Source organism: Lupinus angustifolius, chromosome LG01 (genome assembly GCF_001865875.1).
Source record: "Lupinus angustifolius cultivar Tanjil chromosome LG01, LupAngTanjil_v1.0, whole genome shotgun sequence".
NCBI classification, from domain to species: domain Eukaryota; kingdom Viridiplantae; phylum Streptophyta; class Magnoliopsida; order Fabales; family Fabaceae; genus Lupinus; species Lupinus angustifolius.
This window is the reverse complement of record NC_032009.1, coordinates 26,897,976-26,918,652: the sequence shown is the minus strand read 5'-3', so window position 1 is coordinate 26,918,652 and position 20,677 is coordinate 26,897,976. Positions and strand designations below refer to the sequence as shown.

The following is a 20,677-nucleotide window of genomic DNA, read 5'->3' as shown; positions in this document are numbered from 1 at the left end:
CTTCCTGAAAATTCCAATTCTTCTTTACAGTGTTATAGTTCACCTGAAATTGGCCAAACTCAACGGGAATGGAGTTAATGATGAACTTTACCAAGAATGCTCCTCTCACCTCCATCCCCATGCCTTTCATTTTCACAACCATATTAGCCATGCTAGTTACATGAACATGAATGGGCTGCATATTAAGTGCCATGTTGTGAAGAAAATTCATATAAATTTTGAGCACTTATGATGTAGTTATGATGAAATTCATTCACAACTCTAAAAACTCTAGTGTGATTAATCTTGTTTAAGGACCTTATATGTTTTTGTGTCAATTGCAGGAGAATGAGGAGTAGAAAAGATGGAAATTGAAGGAATCTACGTAAAAGGAGCTCTGGATCCCTAGCCCAGGCGACAATTGCTAATTCAAGGAAAAAGGTTTAAATCACTACTTGTCCCTCGCTCAAGCGAGGGGACTGTCGCTCAAGCGACAATTCCTAATTTTGGATGTAAAAGTTTTTGTGTTTTTCTCGCCCATGCGAGAGATCTGTCGCTCACGCTAGAAGATTTTTTAAATGCTGAAATTTGCTCTCTCGCTCGAGCGAGAGACCAAAAGTCGGGAACAAATATAGGCGGTTACGAAAAGCAAAGGGGGTGGTCCAGTCATTTTCCAAACTTTTTCACACGATTTTAGAGAGAGAAACACTGGGGAGGAAGAGAGAAGTCGTGAGAACAACTTTAGATCGAGAATTTCTTGTATTTTTCACGATTAGAGTGTTGTAATGGCAAGGATCTGTGGCTAGTTCTTCGTTGTTGGGATTTGAAATGTAATCTTCTTACCTTGTACTCTTGGATTCAATTCTAATGTAATTGTTATTTGATTTTGGGAAGTTTATCTCGTTCTTAATGTATGAGTTTAATTAGTTACTGAATAAATTTAACACCTAATTTGGATTATCTTCCTTCATACATCATTATTTCAGGAATGGATAATGATGTAAGAATTGCTTTTACATTGTTTTTAATGCTAGTTAATTAGTCAATTAGCCAAGGAATTGGTAATTGAGTGATTATCTAAGGATTTTATACTCAAGGAATTAATGTAAATGAATTGCCAAAAATGTGCATCAGAATCAGTAACTCCGCAAGTTGCTTGGAATTGAATCTATGGATGTCAAAAGGGAAAGATGATGAATTTCAATCCCAACTCTTTTAAATTCACAGTTAACCTTTTATTTTAATTTAACCTTGTTACAAAACTATTATCAAATTATCAAACAAATTCGCGTAAATAGTTGCTCAACTAATTCTTGTAGGAATTAGTGTAAATCCACTCTGCTCCACGAGGACGATATCTCGGTACTTTACCGGATTTTACTACTTGGACGATACGGTGCGCTTGCCGTTCCATAAAATATCTAAGAAGTTTTTGGTGCCGCTGCCGGGGAGCAATGTGCGATTTATATTAGTTTCTGAAGATAGTTCATTGCGTAGTTGTAATTAATTTTTATTTTTTGTAAGTAGTTTTCGTTTTTATTACACTTTGTTTTAACCCTTGTTGTAGTCTTCTCATTTATGCTCTTGAGAGGAAAGTTTACTGAAGATGAATTATAGTTTAATCCTGAGATTGAGCGATCAGCCAAGAGCAACAAGAAGAAAGCAAAAGACAAGAAGAAGCAAGTTACTCAGGAGACACATTCTAGTTATCAATCGACAACAATCTCAGAACCTCAATCTAAAAAGTGGAGAATGCAAATGCTGCAACTGGAAATAATGAGAGACATAATCCTCCAAGAAGGATATTAGGTGATTATGCAATGTATCAAGGTCCGAGGCACTAGTCAAGCATTGTTATTCCATACACAGAGAGAACATTAGAAATTAAGCCAGCATATCTGAATTTGGTTAGTGCACACCAATTCTTTGGGAAGGATTATGAAGATCCTTATGCACATCTAGACAATTTTATAAATTGGTGACAACAATGGGTTACACTGGTGTTGAAAGGGAAGTTGCATACATGATGTTAATGAATTGCCGAAAATGTGCATCAGAATTAGTAACTTCGCAAGTTGCTTGAAATTGAATCTATGGATGTCAAAAGGGAAAGATGATGAATTTTGATCTCAATTCTTTTAAATTCACACCTTTTATTTTAATTTAACCTTGTTACAAAACTATTATCAAATTATCAAACAAATTCGTATAAATAGTTGCTCAACTAATTCTTGTAAGAATTAGTGTAATTCCACTCTGCTCCCTAAGGACGATATCTCGGTGCTTTACTGGATTTTACTACTTGGACGATACGGTGCACTTGTCATTTCATAAAATATCTAACACTGCGACCAGTCAAACGTCTTGGTCGTCAGCTCTGTCATGAGATTTCCCACCATAGACTTATCACTAATGTCTGATTGGAAGTACTCCTTGATCATTTTACACACAAAGTATGTCTGCTATGGATGCATGTTTATTCATGTATACATTATTCATTTCTAGAAATACAATGAATATCATAATGTCCATAACCTGATGCTATGATATCAATTGTTATACTTTTAAAAACTTTTATGAGCCTTTAATGACTCATAAGAACCCCTTAATGTAAGACCTTAACATTATGACATTCACATGTGATAGAAGAATAGAGTAAGAAATACTTGGTTCCATTATTTGTGTTTTCCTTTATGTACTTTTTGGTTGCTTTTGTTCTCACCTCTCCGACTTTCCTTTACGCGTTCTTTGATGTTAGGAACTCAGTTTCCTTCATTCTCTATACGACACTACACTTTCTTTTCTCAACCACCAGTGCTTATATAATTCTCACTTTGTATTTCTATTCATGAGATAACAAAGAATGAATTGAATGAGATGTTTTTCCAATGCATGAGTGCCTCTATTTATAGGAGAGTTTAGGAGGAGTTATTGGAGAAAGTAACTCCTCCATTTTCACGGAAACTACCCATGAAGTGAGAGGGGAGGGAGTTAACAAACATCCGTTGTACTTAGTTTAATACAGTTTTTTTATCGATTTTTTTCTATATGATCACTTAAAAAAGTTGTATGCATAAATAACTGTTCATATTAATTGTTCTTATTTATCATAATAACAATTGTTTTTTTATAAATAACTTGGTTGAGGAATATATCTTACATATATTTCAAATTTCACACCTTTCTCTTACGATAGATGAAAATATTTTTATTTCTCACCTACTTTTTATCTTTTATTTTATCCGGTATGCATCAATGCAACTACAAATTTAAGGTAGATGTATTATGGTTTGGGTACCTATCGTATTCACGATCACAACCACTCCATATGTCAGGACGTATGATTAGTCAAAAAGATATTTAATAATAATTATAATTTAATTTTTCTTTTACCAATGAGAATTGATAGTACATAGAGTGGTATAAAAAGTGATACAAACAAATATGCTACACTCATACTCCCACTATAATAATAATTTATTTTTGCATATAAAAAAAGAATTGCCCAAACTGGTAGTCATAATAATATCATTGTTGTATAGGTAACAATGCTTTAAATTAACACCCCTAGAAAGATATATATATATATATATATATATATATATAATAGAGAGAGAGAGGGCAAAAAGACAAAGTTGGTTTGGCAATGTAATAAGTTATATATGATTTGGTATCTGCCGCCAAGGTTAAGAAAATAAGCCCTCTGTAATATGCCCTCAACCTCTTTCCCTTGAAATATCATCAATTTCTATATACATATATTATTGGATCAAGAGATCATAAGAAGTGACCATACCAACAACTTAGCAAATTAAATTATTTCTTACCACAACTTGTTCATGGAGCAGTTTGATCAGATTCCTACACAAATGGGATTCCTTCTTCCTTTCCCACCAAACCTTACCTCTTCTCCTTTGTTTTCTCCTCAATATTCTAAATCCTTCACTTCCATAACTCCTTCATCACTTGCATCTAATGAATTAGATGATGGTTCTACATCAAATCTAGCACAAACCCTAGTTGCAATCACTGCTCAAAAGTCAAAACATGGCCTCACGTCCACCTTTGGAGGACCTCAATTCCTTTCCTTGCATAGATCTAACGTAAATCCATGGTGAGATAACTGCTATTTAAATTATTGTTATATATAACCATGCATGTTAATCTTTTCTTTTTTATTGTGTAATCAATGAAAAACATCCATAATTAGACATATATTAAGACTGTTTGGGCCATGACTCATGAGTGTGGTTTCATTTGGAATTGGATACTAGTTAAAGATTAGATAATGTTGGGTGGAACTAGGAGGGTTAGGGTTTGGAATACTTTGAGAACTTTATTTAATCATTATTCCATACAAAATACTTTATTTGTAGATACAAAATTACTATGATGAAATTAAGAAAGGCTAAAAATAAGGGATATTTGTAGTGATTTAAATGATAATAAAATTAATTAATTAACCGCAGAAACATGGATTAATTGGTGAGAAATTGTTGTGGATTAAAATGACATCTCAAGCTCTAGTCTCTAATAATACAACTACCTTAAATAATTGGTAGAGAAGCTTTACCATCCATAGTGATTCCACCTAGCTATTGCCTTCACTAAATATACATGTTCAAACTAAAATTTGTTTTGATTAAAACTTGTTGGGAAGTAATTCTCATGTCATCTACCTTAATCATGAGAAGTAAATCTCATCATTTATATTACTTGTTAGACTACTTCTCTAATTTTTCAATAGATTTTGAAATGGAATCTTAACAAAACTTAGCACCTACAGAAAAAGAGGAGAAAACTATCTCCTACAGCATTGTTAAATGTTATGAAGTCTATATATCTAGTCTCCTAGTAGATTTCATATATGTATAATTCAATTTAATTAGGTCCTTTGGAGAGGTAACTGATTGCTTCAGAAGTAAAAGAAGCCGAGAAGAAAACCATGATATGGGGTTTTTTGACATCAAAATGAAGGTGAAGAAAATGAAGGGAAGAAGGAAGGTGAGGGAGCCTAGGTTTTGCTTCAAGACAATGAGTGATGTGGATGTGTTGGATGATGGTTACAAGTGGAGGAAGTACGGACAGAAAGTGGTAAAGAACACACAGCATCCAAGGTATATTCTTCATTTCAAAATTTCTCTCTTTTTGTTTTGCTTTGATTGAAAACTTTAAAAAAGTTTATATATTTGTTTAAGAGTGTAATATCTATGCACTATTAGTATAAAATTTTATACAAAATCATTATTATCAACCGTTGATTTAGATTTTTTTTTTAAAAAGTCAAAAATAATAAAATGTAAAAAGTGATAAATGTAGTAACTTTGCATGAAACTCATACACAAACTTTGGATTGGGTGTACTCAAACACTTGCTATATATTATTGTTTTCATCATAATTGCATATTTGGCTTTGCTAGAGGAAGATCTTATTTTTCTGAGTAATGTGGGGATAACTACAATTATTAAAGATGTTAAAGCTTTTTCACTTTATGTCAATTTCTGAAAAGTTAATAATATGCTAGTGAATTATGTTATTTGAGAAAAGATGAAACTTTGCCAATGGTAAAGAGCTGCTGATAAATTATGGCTCTCATGTGTTATTATAGTATGTAAATGTTGAACTCAAATAGTTCTCATTCCAGGATTTAACATTGAAACTTGCTAATAAAAATACAAATAATGTTCTCTTGAATATGCCTTTATTACGGTATTGATAACCCTTGCATTTTAATGATCAATGATTCTGATTTTAGCATCAATAATGTTTCAACCGTATGCTATGACAACACTTACCAGTTACCACATGAGTTCTATATTTCTGATTAAATTTTGAACAAGGGGACATTAATTGATGTGAATCTTTTCATACATACAACATTTTTTATTTCCTACCACATTCCATATTTTCATTTAGGTTGACCTGTATTTATCAACCCTAAAAGTAAGGTCACTTTGTTTTTAGTCAATGAAAATTAAAAAAATTGTTCAGTCACAACTTAGTTTATTTTTTATTTTCATTTTTATCATTAACTAAAATATAGTAAGTGCTGATGTAACACTGCAACTAGATGATAGAAACTGAAATCAAAATTATTTTACAAGAACAAAAAAAAACCAGATTATTTTTTTAATTTGAAAAGACTTAAAAAACAAAATAATACTTTACGGTTAATCATTTGGTAGTCTTTGAGTAATTAAGTTTCCGTTTCATGGAGTTTGAAAAAAGATTTTGCCAACTACAAACTCTTGCTCTAATTTTATAAGCCCTTTGAATTGAGTCTAAATTATCTTCAGTACATAAGGTCCACTAGGTATAAATACTGACATTTATGACAAATAAAATTTTAATGGATCAGATTTTTATTTTTAAAATTTAATTAAATAATAAACAATTATTTATTTCCCTGACATTCTAATAATAGATGATCCGGTGTAAAGGATCTCAATTCATTTGAATTATACACACTAGGAAAGTAATCTTGCAGTTGCATTGCAGAATTAATTTAATATGGATACTTTATGAAAAGATTAAATATTTTTAATATCAATTTAATATGGGTACTTCATGTAATTAAAATGCAACGTTAATAACAAAAGCTTGAAAATAAAATTATTTTACATGTTATTGATATATTTTTTCAATCAGATTTTATCATTTATTATCATAGATTTAATTTATCAAATAATTATTTTGTCAATTTTTATTTACAAAAATTCAGGAGGATTCCTATTTGGATGTTTGGGTTGTTTCAAATTCTCTGTAAAATAGGACAAATATTACTGTCTAGAATGTCGATTGAGAATTTATGACAATCGATGACATTATTTGAAATGTATTAGTGATGTTTTATTTTTAAAATAAATTGAGGTCGCAAATTCCACATGTCAGGATTGAACATCAAGAATTTCGTGAGAATGCATGATACTGTAAATTGTGAGAATTAATTCTGAAAACAAAAAAGTGAGTTTATCATCATGTCAGATTTTGTTCACTGAATTATATATAAATAGAGAGAAAATTGTGTAATAATATATGTGTTTTATACAATTTTACTATTTATATTTTATTATTATCAACTCTAAAAAATAATCTCGTGTAACATTTGAGTAAATGTAGAAGTTACTACCGTTGTACACAAGAAAATTGTCGCGTAAAGAAACGCGTGGAGCGATTAGCAGAAGATCCAAGAATGGTGATAACCACATATGAAGGTAGACATGTACATTCTCCACCAGATCTGAATCTTGAAGATTCTCATGCTCAATCTCAACTTACCAATTTCTTATGGTAATTTGCTGCATTTACAACAACAACCTAATATATCAACATTTATAAATGTTTATGTTTGTTCCTGAAGGGTGTGTTTTGTAGTGATGAAAATAGAATAAGTGGAGTTGAAGGAACGAAATTTGACACTGTATCTTGTCATATGTAAGATGCATGTTCTTTTCCATCCCTCCCTTTCATTTTCATCACTTCCAACCATACCATAATTGTTTGGTTGATTTCTTTAGTTTTTGAATGTCTTAATTAAGTCCCATATCATTTGCCCTTCTTAATGTACACTTTACATACCTATTTGATAAGAATGTTGATGTAATTTCATAAGATGCTAGTTTTCTTCATTTACAGACCTCTAATGAAAGTAAGCACCAATGTAATAAAGTAACAGCAATTATTAATAAGCTTTAACACCAGAATGAGAATTGCCAAAAGAGAATTACAAGAACACTTGATTCTCGGAAAATGTGAGAAAATTGAAAGCATTGCACATGATTGATCAAATAATAGATTTTGTTAGTATGAATAAGATTTGCATAGATACTTGTAGATATATATGATATATAGAGACAACTAATAAATTATTGACAACATATTAAAAATAATTCTAATTTAAATTTACTCATAAATGATAATACAAAAAATATAAATATGCTTTTCTCATAATATAACATTAGATACCGGCTAAACACAAGTTTTTCTAGATGGCTTGCAAGGCCTGCATGAATCTTTTTTTATCCAGATCACTCACTCTCAATAACAAAGAAGACATTCATCATTTGATTAGGTGAGTAACGATCAACGTGCATGATATTCAGCTTGCCCATTTCCACTTTACTTTCATTTTTTGTACTAAGGAAAGAATAACATTTAGAAAGCACAATGGATGCTTATCAGCATAAAGATAAGGACATGATACAAGACCTAGGACCATATACTATGGTGCAAAAACAAAAGAATAAGAGAGCTTATCCGAATGAAAACCAAAAACACAATCTAATTTAAATTAAATCCATAAATTGTATAGAGCTGAACTCGTTCCCAGTACATCATTTTTTTTTCTATCATCAATAAACATCTAATGACAAGTATTACCTACATCTCAGTTTTACTTCAACAATTTGGATGGTGAAGGTTTTTATAAATACAAGTAACTTTGAGAGAAAAAAATCTTTATTCCTCTTCCATAAAATCATTGGTGAGAGACAAAATTTGGAAGAAAAGATATTTATTCTTCTTCTATAGAACTGTCAACAGCTGCATCACCATCAATGGCCGCAGCACCATCAAAATTGAATTGTTCACTCGACCTTTTGCCCTGTGCGGACTCCTAAAATTATTTTGCTTTCAAGCTGCATGATAAAACAGGTTCGCATTGTAAATAGAATATAAGATGTATATATTAAATGTGTAAGAGTTTTTTTATAATAATACAAATAAATGATAAATAATATACTGATTGTGTATATTATATCTTTATACTATCAATGTGTATGTTACACTCTTGTAAATATATTTAATTAATGAAGTTATTTGAAAATGAAATAAACCAAAAGAAGAAGACTAAAAGAGCAACCATACATACTAATTTTCACAATTTAGATCTTAAATCTCCTTATCATGCCCATCCCCTAATGAACTTATTCTTCATTATTTATTTGTGATTTTTAAATTGACACCTCAAGCAATCCTAGGTTAATATCATGTTGAATTCGTTACTGTAATTTTTCTCATGCTAACTATTAACAAAATTACTAATTTGACATCAAATTAATGTTCATATTTAATTTGCCGTCCTCTCCTAAAAAACACTTGAAGAACGTACATTTTAAGTTGACATTGAAAGTATATATCTTACGATTTAGGATCTTCTGTATTAATGGAGAGACAAATACATCTAAAACAAAAGAAAAAAAGATAATATAACTTGACATTTTTACCTTGAAGCACTTAACTCTCCATTAGAGATGATCCTAACTCATATCTTACATGCACATTTTCACACGAGTTATATGAAATAAATTAATTACCTCAATGCAAGCATGGAACTTCCCTTCCACTGAACTGTATTCTTCTTCAGCTTGATTCAGTGCCTTCAGACATCTGCAAAAAAAGTTCCATGAGAATTCTATTTCTTTCATTGAAAATGGGTTTATAATGAATGTAAGGTTAAGTTAATTAGGTTTGGTGTAAAAAAGATAGGTTTAGGTTTGCATCACTCTTCTTTAGAAGCGCCCGCTTGAAAAACTCGTTGAAAGTTACTCAATGCTTTTGCCACACGACAAGCACCCACGCTGAGATGCACAAATATATGAAGATAGTTAGAAGCAAAAAATGCTTTATGAGAATGATTTGGATTTGTTTTTCAAGTTTCAACAGCATATATCAGTGGATAAAATCTAAGAAAATCTAATCAAATCAATTAATTATTGAAATATTCTAGGCAAACATATTAAACAACAATTAATTGGTTCGTTAAAATAAATAAATTAAATAAAGATCAAAGTGTCTACGATCATCATTTGTATTGAAGGTATTCTTAGTTAAAGATACATGCAATAATATGTTATCTCAAGCTATGTCTTACATTAATGAAAATACGTCATATTAATTGATATAAAATATAGTTTAGGATAAGAGATATTCGTTGAGAAGGTCAAATAAGTCAGGCAAGTACAATGAAAACAATATATGCATGTTTTGATGTTTAGGGCTAGCTGGCATGCGTGTTAAATGGTATAAAAATGAGTGAATTCTCTATATAACAACCAATTAACTAATGGATATTTTTATTTTACTTTTTGTTTTCTAACTTCTATTATCTCATGTCTAAAGAAAATTAAATATTATGTAACCGGATTTTTATTTTTGCACTTGATCTTTTAATTTAAATTGAAAATCTAGTTACATTAAATGAATATAAGGATTATATTTTCTAAATCAGGTGACAATCTTATTAAATATGTAGGTGATCAGAAAGTTTCGGGAGAGCATTTACTGTGGTCATTATGCCTCTAAAACTGAATATAATAAACTTATAATTTAATAGATCCTAAATCTGAGTAAAATATTTTTATTTGATTCTATTTTCATTTTTCAAACTATGTCATTATAAGTTCCCATGGGCTAATTTCCAACCAACTTAAATATAAATGATAAAAAAAGTATAAAAACAAAATATACCACTTATCAAACATATACATCGTACAAGACAAAACAATAATGTTTTTCTCAGTACAGATTCTATAATCTGGTTTGGCCAATGTGTTATAAATTTTTTGTTGTATATGGGTTGGCACCCTTTGCCCTTTTAACTTAATCTTTTGCTAATCGAAAAAAAAACTAACATCTACACGATTAACATGTTAAAAGAAGATGAGTAAGCAACCAAAAGCAAGAATAAGGTTGAAGTACATGGTATATGCAGTATATCATAACGAAAGAAAAGTGCACTAGGCCAATAATTAATCAAATTAACATGTTTGACAAAAAGAATCGTTATGTCTACAAGACCAAAACCATGGTTTACAAATTCTAACACTCGTGCATTACCAAATTTTCAGTCAAATATATGAAACTAGAACTAAACCTAACAGGTTCAGCTAATTACCTTAAAGAACTGCCTTTAACTTTAAAAATATACTCCTCCACACGTTCGTGGTTCAAAACAGGCTCATCCCTATGTTAAAGGGAAAATAAAATATCAAAGTTAAACAAAAGAGTATGTATATGAGAATATTGAATAATTATGTAACAAAGAAGTAAGAATTATTACAGTAATTGTGCCAAAATTTGGAGTCCATCTCGGGCTCCGGTACAAAAGCTTGTGATCACATCGAGAGTGAAAGAATCTCCACTATGCTCTTTCATTGAGTAGAGAGAAAGGAAATAATCATCCACAATACCCTAAATTTGAAGGGGGATGAAATGAAACAATTTAATTTATACAAGTTTACATGAGAAACAAAAAAACAAGGGTTGCTTTTGCAACCTACTATACAAGTCTTGATAAAAGTTGATCATGTTTTTCTAAGGGTATTTGCGAGTTTGATTTTTGGAAAAAATAAATAAATGGGAATGACTAAAAGTATATTTTATGGTTCAAAAGTTTTATCATTTTTCTTTATTAACCTCTGAATACCAACTTACAGACAAACCTAAGTGAATTATTCATTTTGGGGAGTTTATAATAATATGTTGTCTCAAATTATGTCTCGCACTAATGATGTTGAAGCAAAAAAACAGAAAAATATAATTAATATTTAATTAAAACAAATAATATTTAATTTTTTAATTAATATAAGATATTTTCATAGATACATGACAAATTTTGGAACATGGTTTAGAATAACAAATAATTGTTCTAGAAATATACCTCTTGCCTCAATGCTTGGATAGTGTGGGAGAGTAGCTTGTCTAAAACATCCTTATCTTCCATTGATGAGTGAGAGTCAAACAATTTTTCTTCTTCAAAACATTGCATGATCAATTATGCGTTAGAGATGGTAGACAAATATAAATATTAGAGAGTGGTAGAAAAAAAGGGTATTATAGTAAGCCGATTAAGAGAATAGCGCAAATCTTATCCCGCCCTTTTTTCTGAATCAATAAATTTAAAAGTAAATTGAGATGAATAATTTTCACAATCTCTATGTTTGCTAAGTGAATTCGCGCTATTAATAGACAAATTTCTGAATGTTAAGTTCACTACTTTACGATTTAGTTTAATAATTTCAAATAAGGAAGTTTTCTTGTATAGTGAGAAATAAATTTTCTCATGGATCTATTGGAAATTTGGAATAAATCTTGCACTTATATAAAGGTTTCCAATTATGAATATATGAAGAAGAAAAATTAACGAACAAAGATTTATTATCTTAAACTTTGTCACAAATCTTGTCATATCCAATAATAAAGCAAAAATAAAAATAATGATAAATATTTAAAAAAATTAATTGATATACTATATTTTTATTGATGCGATATAGTATTTAGACAACAAATCTTTATTAAAAACAGAATATTTGCACCAAAATTGTGCATTCCACTAGAAAACGTGAACGTTTCTTTGGTCATAACTTTAAGCTATTTTTAATAAAAATAAAAATTAAAAAATTTATTTTCCTCATATTTTATTAATCAACTTTCTAGTATTTGGGAGGAGCTTAACTCAAATTCGAGAATGATATGAGTGCGTGAGAATTAAATAAGATGACAATTTAAAGAACTTATTAAAAAGCTAACCACTACTTTGTTAAACTAAATTTGGAAGATAACAAAATTAGAAAACTATCCAACTACGTTAAGGCATCGCACCGTTTAAAAAAGTTTACCACTCTTGACACAAACATTACTACCAAAAAAGTTTTAACAGTTGTTCAAAAGATTGAAATTTGATGTGAAATTAAGGATTTACTGAATGTATCCTTATAAGAACAAAATGATTTAATGGATGTAAGAATATAAATCAAAGTTAAGGGTAGAAAAAGTGGATGAAATGGCGTGGTAACTAAAGAAATTTTTTTATTTTTTCATGGGAAGGGGGCATAACCCAAGAAAAGAGAAAATTACATCATAACTCTAATAATTTTTAAGATAGACACCCAGAGAGCTTGAGGATATTTTTGCTAAACATTTTTGTACACCTTTAGAATAGAGAAATGAGCATTTTACACCTTTTAAAATTTTGTAGGTTAATGTTTAAAGAAGAGACATAAGAAGAAAAGGAAGAAAAAAGATTGACTGTAATTGAGCATGTGATAAAATAAAATAAGATGAAAAAGATAAATAAAAAAGTTTTAAGATGTAAAAAATCATGTAAGATAATAAGCAAGGCTCCTGAGTCCTCACATCTTATAGGCCTAGGGGAAAAAATTGAGCTCCAAAATTTAAAAATAAATTTAATTAAGTTAATTTTGTTTGTCAAAGTTTAAATAAAATTTAGAGTTCAGAACAAATTATGATGTCAAAATAAAATAAGTACACATCCTTTATAAAAAAAATGAATAATGGAATGTTGTCATTTGAAAGTATTGTAAGAGTCAGTGAAGTTGTTTTTAAATTGTACATCAACCAATGTTGTTCTTTGGAAATAGAAACGTTGCTCTACAAAGGTATAGGAAAAGAGAAATAATATGTCGACCTACAAATCTTTGTGGTCATGCAATGAAACAGTCTATTTAATTAAGGAATGCTCCACAATTTCAAAACATTAAAGGATTACAAGATATTTCAAAACATTACAGGATTACAAGATATTTCAAAACATCACAGGATTACAAGATATTTCAAAACATTACAGGATTACAAGACATTTCAAAAAGTCCTTCTTATTAACACCGGTTTGCCAGTTCAACTGCACGAATTGGTTTGAGCCCGTCTTCATTTCCGTCTTAAGTAAGATGGTGAATATGATGTTCCTAATCCATCTTTTCCGGTCTAAACTCCTTTTCTGTATCTCCAGTAGGAGGGCTTGGCCTAAAAACAGTTACCAGAGTCCATCATTCATTCCTGGAAGCATAGAAATCCCATCTGCATCAGGCAAAAAAGCATCAGCTTCTACAGACAGTGTTTCATATAAAACAGTCGGCATCATATTTATCTCCTCAACATTCCCAATGTCAAGCCCCGCAAAATTCAGACCAGAGTTGATGAAGCTGCTTTCTGTTCCCATCCCCTGAACTTCGCCAAAATCCAAAACATTGTCTTGGCAGTTATGTGCAGTTAATTGGGGAATTTCAGATGCTCTGACACAGTCAGTTAACACAGCAGGTGAAGATTGTACCTCAGTTCTGCTCTTGGACATACAATTTACAGGAAGTTGTGACTCTACTGCCGTATATGACCGCACTGAAGTAGGAAGAACCTCAGAAAGGGTTAAACCCGAAACCAGAGTGGATGAACTGCAGTTGTCTAATGCAACGGCCGAAGGAAAATCATTAGCAATGAAAGCATCAGGGTTCTTAATTGTTGATTCCATCCTTGTAGAATTGTTCATTTGCGATATCTGCAAAAATAATGCTTTTGCTGCCTCGTCTATAAAAGGCTGGTACTTGGCAACACTATGAAGATTCTTGGTGGCTACACTATCTTCTTCCTGCATGTGGGACCTCCTCTTTCTATTAATTTCAGTAAATTGTCTATTACTTTCATTCTGCTGCTGTACAAACTGAGGCAAGAAACCCGGACTGTGCATGGCCTTCGCCAGGAATGACATCATTTGTTGCTGACGCTGCTCCATTACTTGCACATGTTGTCCAACAGTTTGTAATTGGTTATCAGTTGTTTGTTGTTGCTGTCTCAACCTAACAATTTCCTGCATGATAACATTTTTATCCCTCTTCAGTCTTTCAACCTGTTCCTCCAGCCCAAAGTTGCCCACTTCTACGCATTTCCCAACAGGTGAGTTCTGCACCTGACATGTTTCTTTATTGCAACCATTTACGTGAGCAGGTTTCTGTCTACTGATACTTTTCAAAAATTGTTTTTGACCCCTTAAGAACCCTTCATGTGCGAATTCCCAGCGGTCTGGGTCAACCTTTCTAAAGCCCTATTTGTTAATCAAAAAACAAATAATTTTAAAAAGATTAGGAGTAGAAAATACATGCCGACACAATACAAAGCATCCATCATGCTTAAAGTTACACTTGTAGTATTAATAATTAATAATGCATGAAGTGGAGAAGGAATTTAAAAAGATTAGGAGTAGAAAATACATGCCGACACAATACAAAACCATCCATCATGCTTAAGTTACACTTGTAATATTAATAATTAATAATGCATGAAGTGGGAATGTTTTTTAAAAAGATTAGGAGTAGAAAATACATGCTGACACAATACAAAACCATCCATCATGCTTAAGTTACACTTGTAATATTAATAATTAATAATGCATGAAGTGAAGAAGGGACTTAAAAAATATTTTCTACTATGAGTGTACAACATACGAGTAAATTTCCTCAAAAAGTACTAGAAAAGATTCATTCATTTCCACAATTAACCAGCTTCGTCAACGAATTCCCATTAACTCTATCTTTACCGAAACCAATGACCCTATTACTTGATTGCAGTGATTTTCCCACAGCATAATACTGTTGAGGTGATTGGTCTGTAGAATGATATTTATTTGTGGGCATGTTGCTAACACTGCTTGGCTTGATACAAAAAATCATGAGATTATTTCATGAATGTCAAAGTATGTGAACTTTATTCATGTATTTGACTGGGAGAAACTATTCCGAGGAATATTAGACATCTCAAAATAACACCTATGGTGAGGTAGGGAGGATGACGGCAGTGACAGTGATGGTGGAGGTGGTCTACCAGCATCAGGGAGCAGTGTTGGTACAATGATAACAGTGCAGACTGACAGCTGCAGCAGTGGTAGAATAATAAGTTATACACAATGAGTCGTGGAGTTGTAGATTTGTCCATTTACATCCCATTCCTAAAAATGAAAAAGAAAAAAAAAGGATATTGACATCCCCCATGAGAACATTTTGTGTGGCTTGGGAGGGGACAGGGGAGGGGATGGAAATACGGCATTCCGAGGACTATTATTTCCAATTTCGAAGCAAAAATGAGAATGTTTTCTCAGGTATCCTAGAAACATTTGGGCATAAACCAAATGCCTCCTGAACATATTTCTCTTCACTACCAGACTTCTAATATCCTTTGCTCCCTCCAGACCAACCTAAAGTAGAAACTTACAGTTAAGGTTGATCCCTTTCAGGATACTATGATTGCCCCTCCTAGCAAGTGTCACTCACAGGGATCGAATCTAGGCCTTTGACCTTGTACGATGCCTGGGATATAGCTTTACCCAACTACTAGACCAACTCCACACTGATATGGACTAAATTAAACGAAATTATCCTCAATTTCCCACTACAACGAAATGGGCAGCAAAGCAAAGAAACATAATGTTATAATATCAATTACCACTACAGCAGTGCCCTTAACACTGGACTATCATGGAGAGCTACAAATCGCAACATAATATAAAGAAGCAAGCTGCAAAGCACATTAACTAATCCATCAACCAAAATTTACCCAAAAATAGCTTTTGCATAAATCATACTGAAGTTAAATTAAAACAAATTCCATTACAAAAGAAAGGAAAAATAAACAAACTAAAACAATTTGAGAGCAACAAAGATCTAGAGAGAAGGGTATATCAATAAAATGAAAAAAATAGAGCTGAGTTTGCCAACTTACTTACTGAGTATGCAAACCCATATAACCCATACACAGTAAAACGGACCATAACCCAATCACCTGCATCGAGAATAAAAGTCAATGACTCATAATAAAGACTGAACATGAATTCAACCAAATCAAACCAACCTTGCTATTTTTTTAACCTTGGATTAGAGGAATCGGGACCAAGACCATAAACAAAACAAATTCATGTAACCCTAAAAAATTACAATCAAGAAATAAGAGCATAAGTAAGAATCAGGTTAAATGAAGGTAGAATTCATGTTAGATGAGATAGATCCGTGATGAAATGAAACCCTAAACAATATAAGAAATGAAATTGAAGGGTTTAAATGAATGAATGAATGGAAGAAAAAAGAGAGATAGAGAAAGGCTCACATATGTATTTAATTGTCTGATGAAGCTAGAGAAGTTGTTGTGTTTGAAATATTTGGGCAAGATATGAGTGGAGAAAACTGGGACATTCCAAACGACGAAAGTGGTGTTGTTATCGCCCCAAGACACCACCGATTCGGTGGTGGAGTCGTCCACCATGGCGTAGGTTTTGTTCAGGAACGCAGCCATCACAATTAAGATTGATTCTATATTGTTGGGATACTTCAAATGGAGTAACGGAAGAATGAAAGGTGAAGTCCCAAAATAGAAAGAGGGGATGCGAGAAAGGGGTTTTATCTGGATTGGGATGGGAAATATGACAATATAGATTAGGTAACAGTCTCACTTTCACTCCTTGTCCTTTAGTCAAACAAAATATATTGCTTTGTCAAACAAAATTAAAGTTTTATTTCTAGTTAATGATTTAGCTTATCTAAAAAAAACAAGAGTTTTAGTTGATGCAAAAAGGACTTGCTTTCTTAGCAAGAGGTCTACCCAACTAAATCTTGAGAACCCAATTGTTCTAAACTTTTGATTGTTTCGTCTATCTATCGATGTTCTTTAAAGTAGACAATCTTATTTGATAATACTTACATAATTGATATTATTAGTTTCGGTGTATATACTTTACCTATTTGGTTTATCACTTTTTACGTTGTTATTATAAGACTCTTTTTTATAAGGAACGAACATGATATGTGGTACATGATACATCGAATATGATAATTATAATTAGGCTAAAAGATATAAAAAATATCTAAAATATAGTAGAGTTAGCTCTTTAAGCATAAATTTTCTGCATAAGGTAGTTTGTTTAGAAACTTGACAAGACGTATTTATATACTTGGCACTTACACTTTCACTTTATTATTTTTTTCTCATATTTTATACTAACATTTGATTTTGTATCAAAATTATATTTAAATCAGTTAATATGTATAGGTTGACCTTAGATTTTGTAATGATAGTTTAAGAATATAAAAAATGAGAAAAAATTAAGAATAATTACTCCAAATTTGTATTTTTGATATAATAAACATTTTGATTTTCTACAAAAAATGTTTTTATTTTTACATTATTAATAGTTTAATTTAAAAAAACCATTCATTTTTAACACTATCATATCTTACACTCATGTATAAAGATGACACCAATAAAAATAATACCAAAAGACAAACGGGTCTAAGAAAAAAATTCATTCAAATTATTTTAATAAAAAAGGTATATTGGTAATGATATGTTTTATTTGTTTAGAAAAATAAAAATATTATAAAACGGCGTTATGTTTAGTATATTACTAAAAAATATATATAACTTTACTTATGTCTTTAGTATTGGTGGAGATAATTTAGACATTTCATAATTATGGATACAATAAATTAATGTTATATGCAGACTCATTTATTATTATGAGATGTTATTATTAAAATGAGTAACCCTCTATCTTCTTCTGATACATTTGATTGCGGGATTAGAAATGTAATTTGGATGAGGGAGATCTGAAGCTAAAATCTAAACATTTTCCATTTTTTCTTCCACAAACTTTTTTCTTCATCCTAGGCTCAACTTCTTTACCCGTGAAACCAATCGGTGAGTTCTTCTATTATATTTCCTTACAACTTTTTTATCATCAAATCTTATAGCTTCTATTTTTTATGTTTGAAGAGTTGAATAGTTACAATAATGTTTCTAGCACTTGATACTCACATCTTTTCCTACACATTCATTCACTCAAAGATATGTTTTTTCATATATGTTCCTTCTATATTGGGGTATATGGATTTGGACACATCTTGAGAGAGAAGATGTGTTCTCATACATTGGCTAATGAAGGTAAATCTATGCACATGATTCTAAACAATCTAAATTGAGTTAAATAACTAATGTTTATATATAGTGTCATGTCTCTGTGTTTAAAATGATAACTCTAATAATATAATATTTGTTTAAATTTCATAGTTAGTCTTTGTCTTTTATAGCATATCATGAATTCAAAAATGAATTTAGAATTTATGGACAGTCTTTGCCATAACTAGCTGTAACAAGAAAACTGTCATTCACAAAAAAAAAATATAACTCATTAACTTCTAAGTAAGGATGATATTTTCTTCCAATTATTTATTTCGCCTAATAATTGAATTATAGCAAACACTTTTTGTTTAGAAACGTTTATGAGAATAATAACTAGTTTTTAAATGAAATTATAACAAAATTATTCTACGCATAGATGAGAATAAATTAAAAAATGTAGATAAGATTAGTATATGAAATTTAGATTACTGTTTTTGAAGAGTCAATAACGATTATATATGAATGGTGGATGAAATAGTGATAGTGTATAGAACTCATAATTGTCCGTGCATAAATTTTTTCTCTTATAAGATTAGTATTTTCATTTTAATGATTTATGGTGAAGTTTGATAGTTTTCATGTTTATGTAGTTTTTAATGATTTAGTAAGGATATTGAAATGGATTACAAGATCACATTTTTTTCTTCTTCCATTCAATTTAGAGCGTGTTGGGGCGTGATGTAAATCAATGTTTTCTATATGAAAGTTATTATGATTGTATTTTTATTATTATTTTGAAAATAAAAATGTAGAAAGTGTGAACATTGAAGTAAATGAATATATCTATCACAACTGCTTCTATGGGTTTATTTTTAGTTATTATTTTGAAAATAAAATATAAATTTTTTGCACTTTGTACAACATATATAGGTCTATCCCAATATCACTCGCAAAATCTCAAATGTGTATATCACTCTTACATTAGATTTTGAAAATATAAAAAAAAACTCTTATGTATAAAGCGAAAGACAAATAATTGTATAACTATATTGAAAATATAAGTATAATGCTCTACAAAGATATTTTTAAAATAATTACTCATGTTTTATAGTAGGCTCCTTTGGAAAAAGACTATGAAAAATCAAATGCTCTACAAATATATTTTTATTGTTAGGCTAAACATTTCAAAATGCAAGGTTAACTTGCACTGTATATTGTCTTAGTGACTTTACCAACAATAAATACTTCATATTTTTCAACAAAATCAATTGTTGAGATTTTTGTGTATACAAATAACTAAATAACAACAAGTAGTACTTACTAGGATAACTTAAATCATTTTATTTGAGATTTAAACTTCTATAAACTATTGATATATCATGTGGTAAAGATTCACATGATAGGTATCTTATGCTATGGAAAATGCTAAGTCCATTACTATATATAGAAAATACTATGTATAACCTTATGCTATAAGGAAAAGTGGATTGAGATAAAATAGGGTACTTCTCAAGTAATTTTATTATCAACCTAAATATATAAAAATACTGGACAACTTGGTGATTTCTTAAACTTCATTTTCTACATCTTCCAATTTTAGTTTATGCTGGTCAATAAATATCAAATATGAGTTGCATATATCAACATTTTTGTTTATCTCATTCAATTGTATTGCTTCAAATTGTTGATTATGAATTATTTTATATTTTTTACTCTATTATTTTTACTTATGTAAAGCTACGGTAGAACAACCCATACGATTGCTGATCAAACCTACAACATTACTACCAGGACGGACAATTTATGCAATCTAGAACAATACTTGCATCAATAATTGAGATTGTTGATCATATCAATGAATATGTTGTGAATAAAATTTCACGTGAATTTTTTTAAATGTCTTTTAATTTTCATTTTGTTCACCATAATACATTATTAAACATATACTAATAAGCATTCTAACGTATAACTATAGGAGAGGAAAATACATACCTAAGTTCAGATTCAGTTGATGTGTCTCATGCT

At 30.5% G+C, this 20,677-nt stretch overlaps 1 protein-coding gene and 1 pseudogene across 1 annotated transcript; one reads left to right on the top strand and one right to left on the bottom strand.

Annotated features, from left to right (window-relative positions):
• Positions 3,606-7,297, top strand: LOC109359100 (probable WRKY transcription factor 13). Its single transcript, XM_019603626.1, has 3 exons — positions 3,606-4,093; positions 4,869-5,096; positions 7,100-7,297. The coding sequence occupies exons 1-3, from the start codon at positions 3,819-3,821 to the stop codon at positions 7,272-7,274; spliced, it is 678 nt and encodes a 225-aa protein (XP_019459171.1). The 5' UTR covers positions 3,606-3,818; the 3' UTR covers positions 7,275-7,297.
• LOC109359090 lies at positions 13,420-16,725 on the bottom strand (annotated as a pseudogene).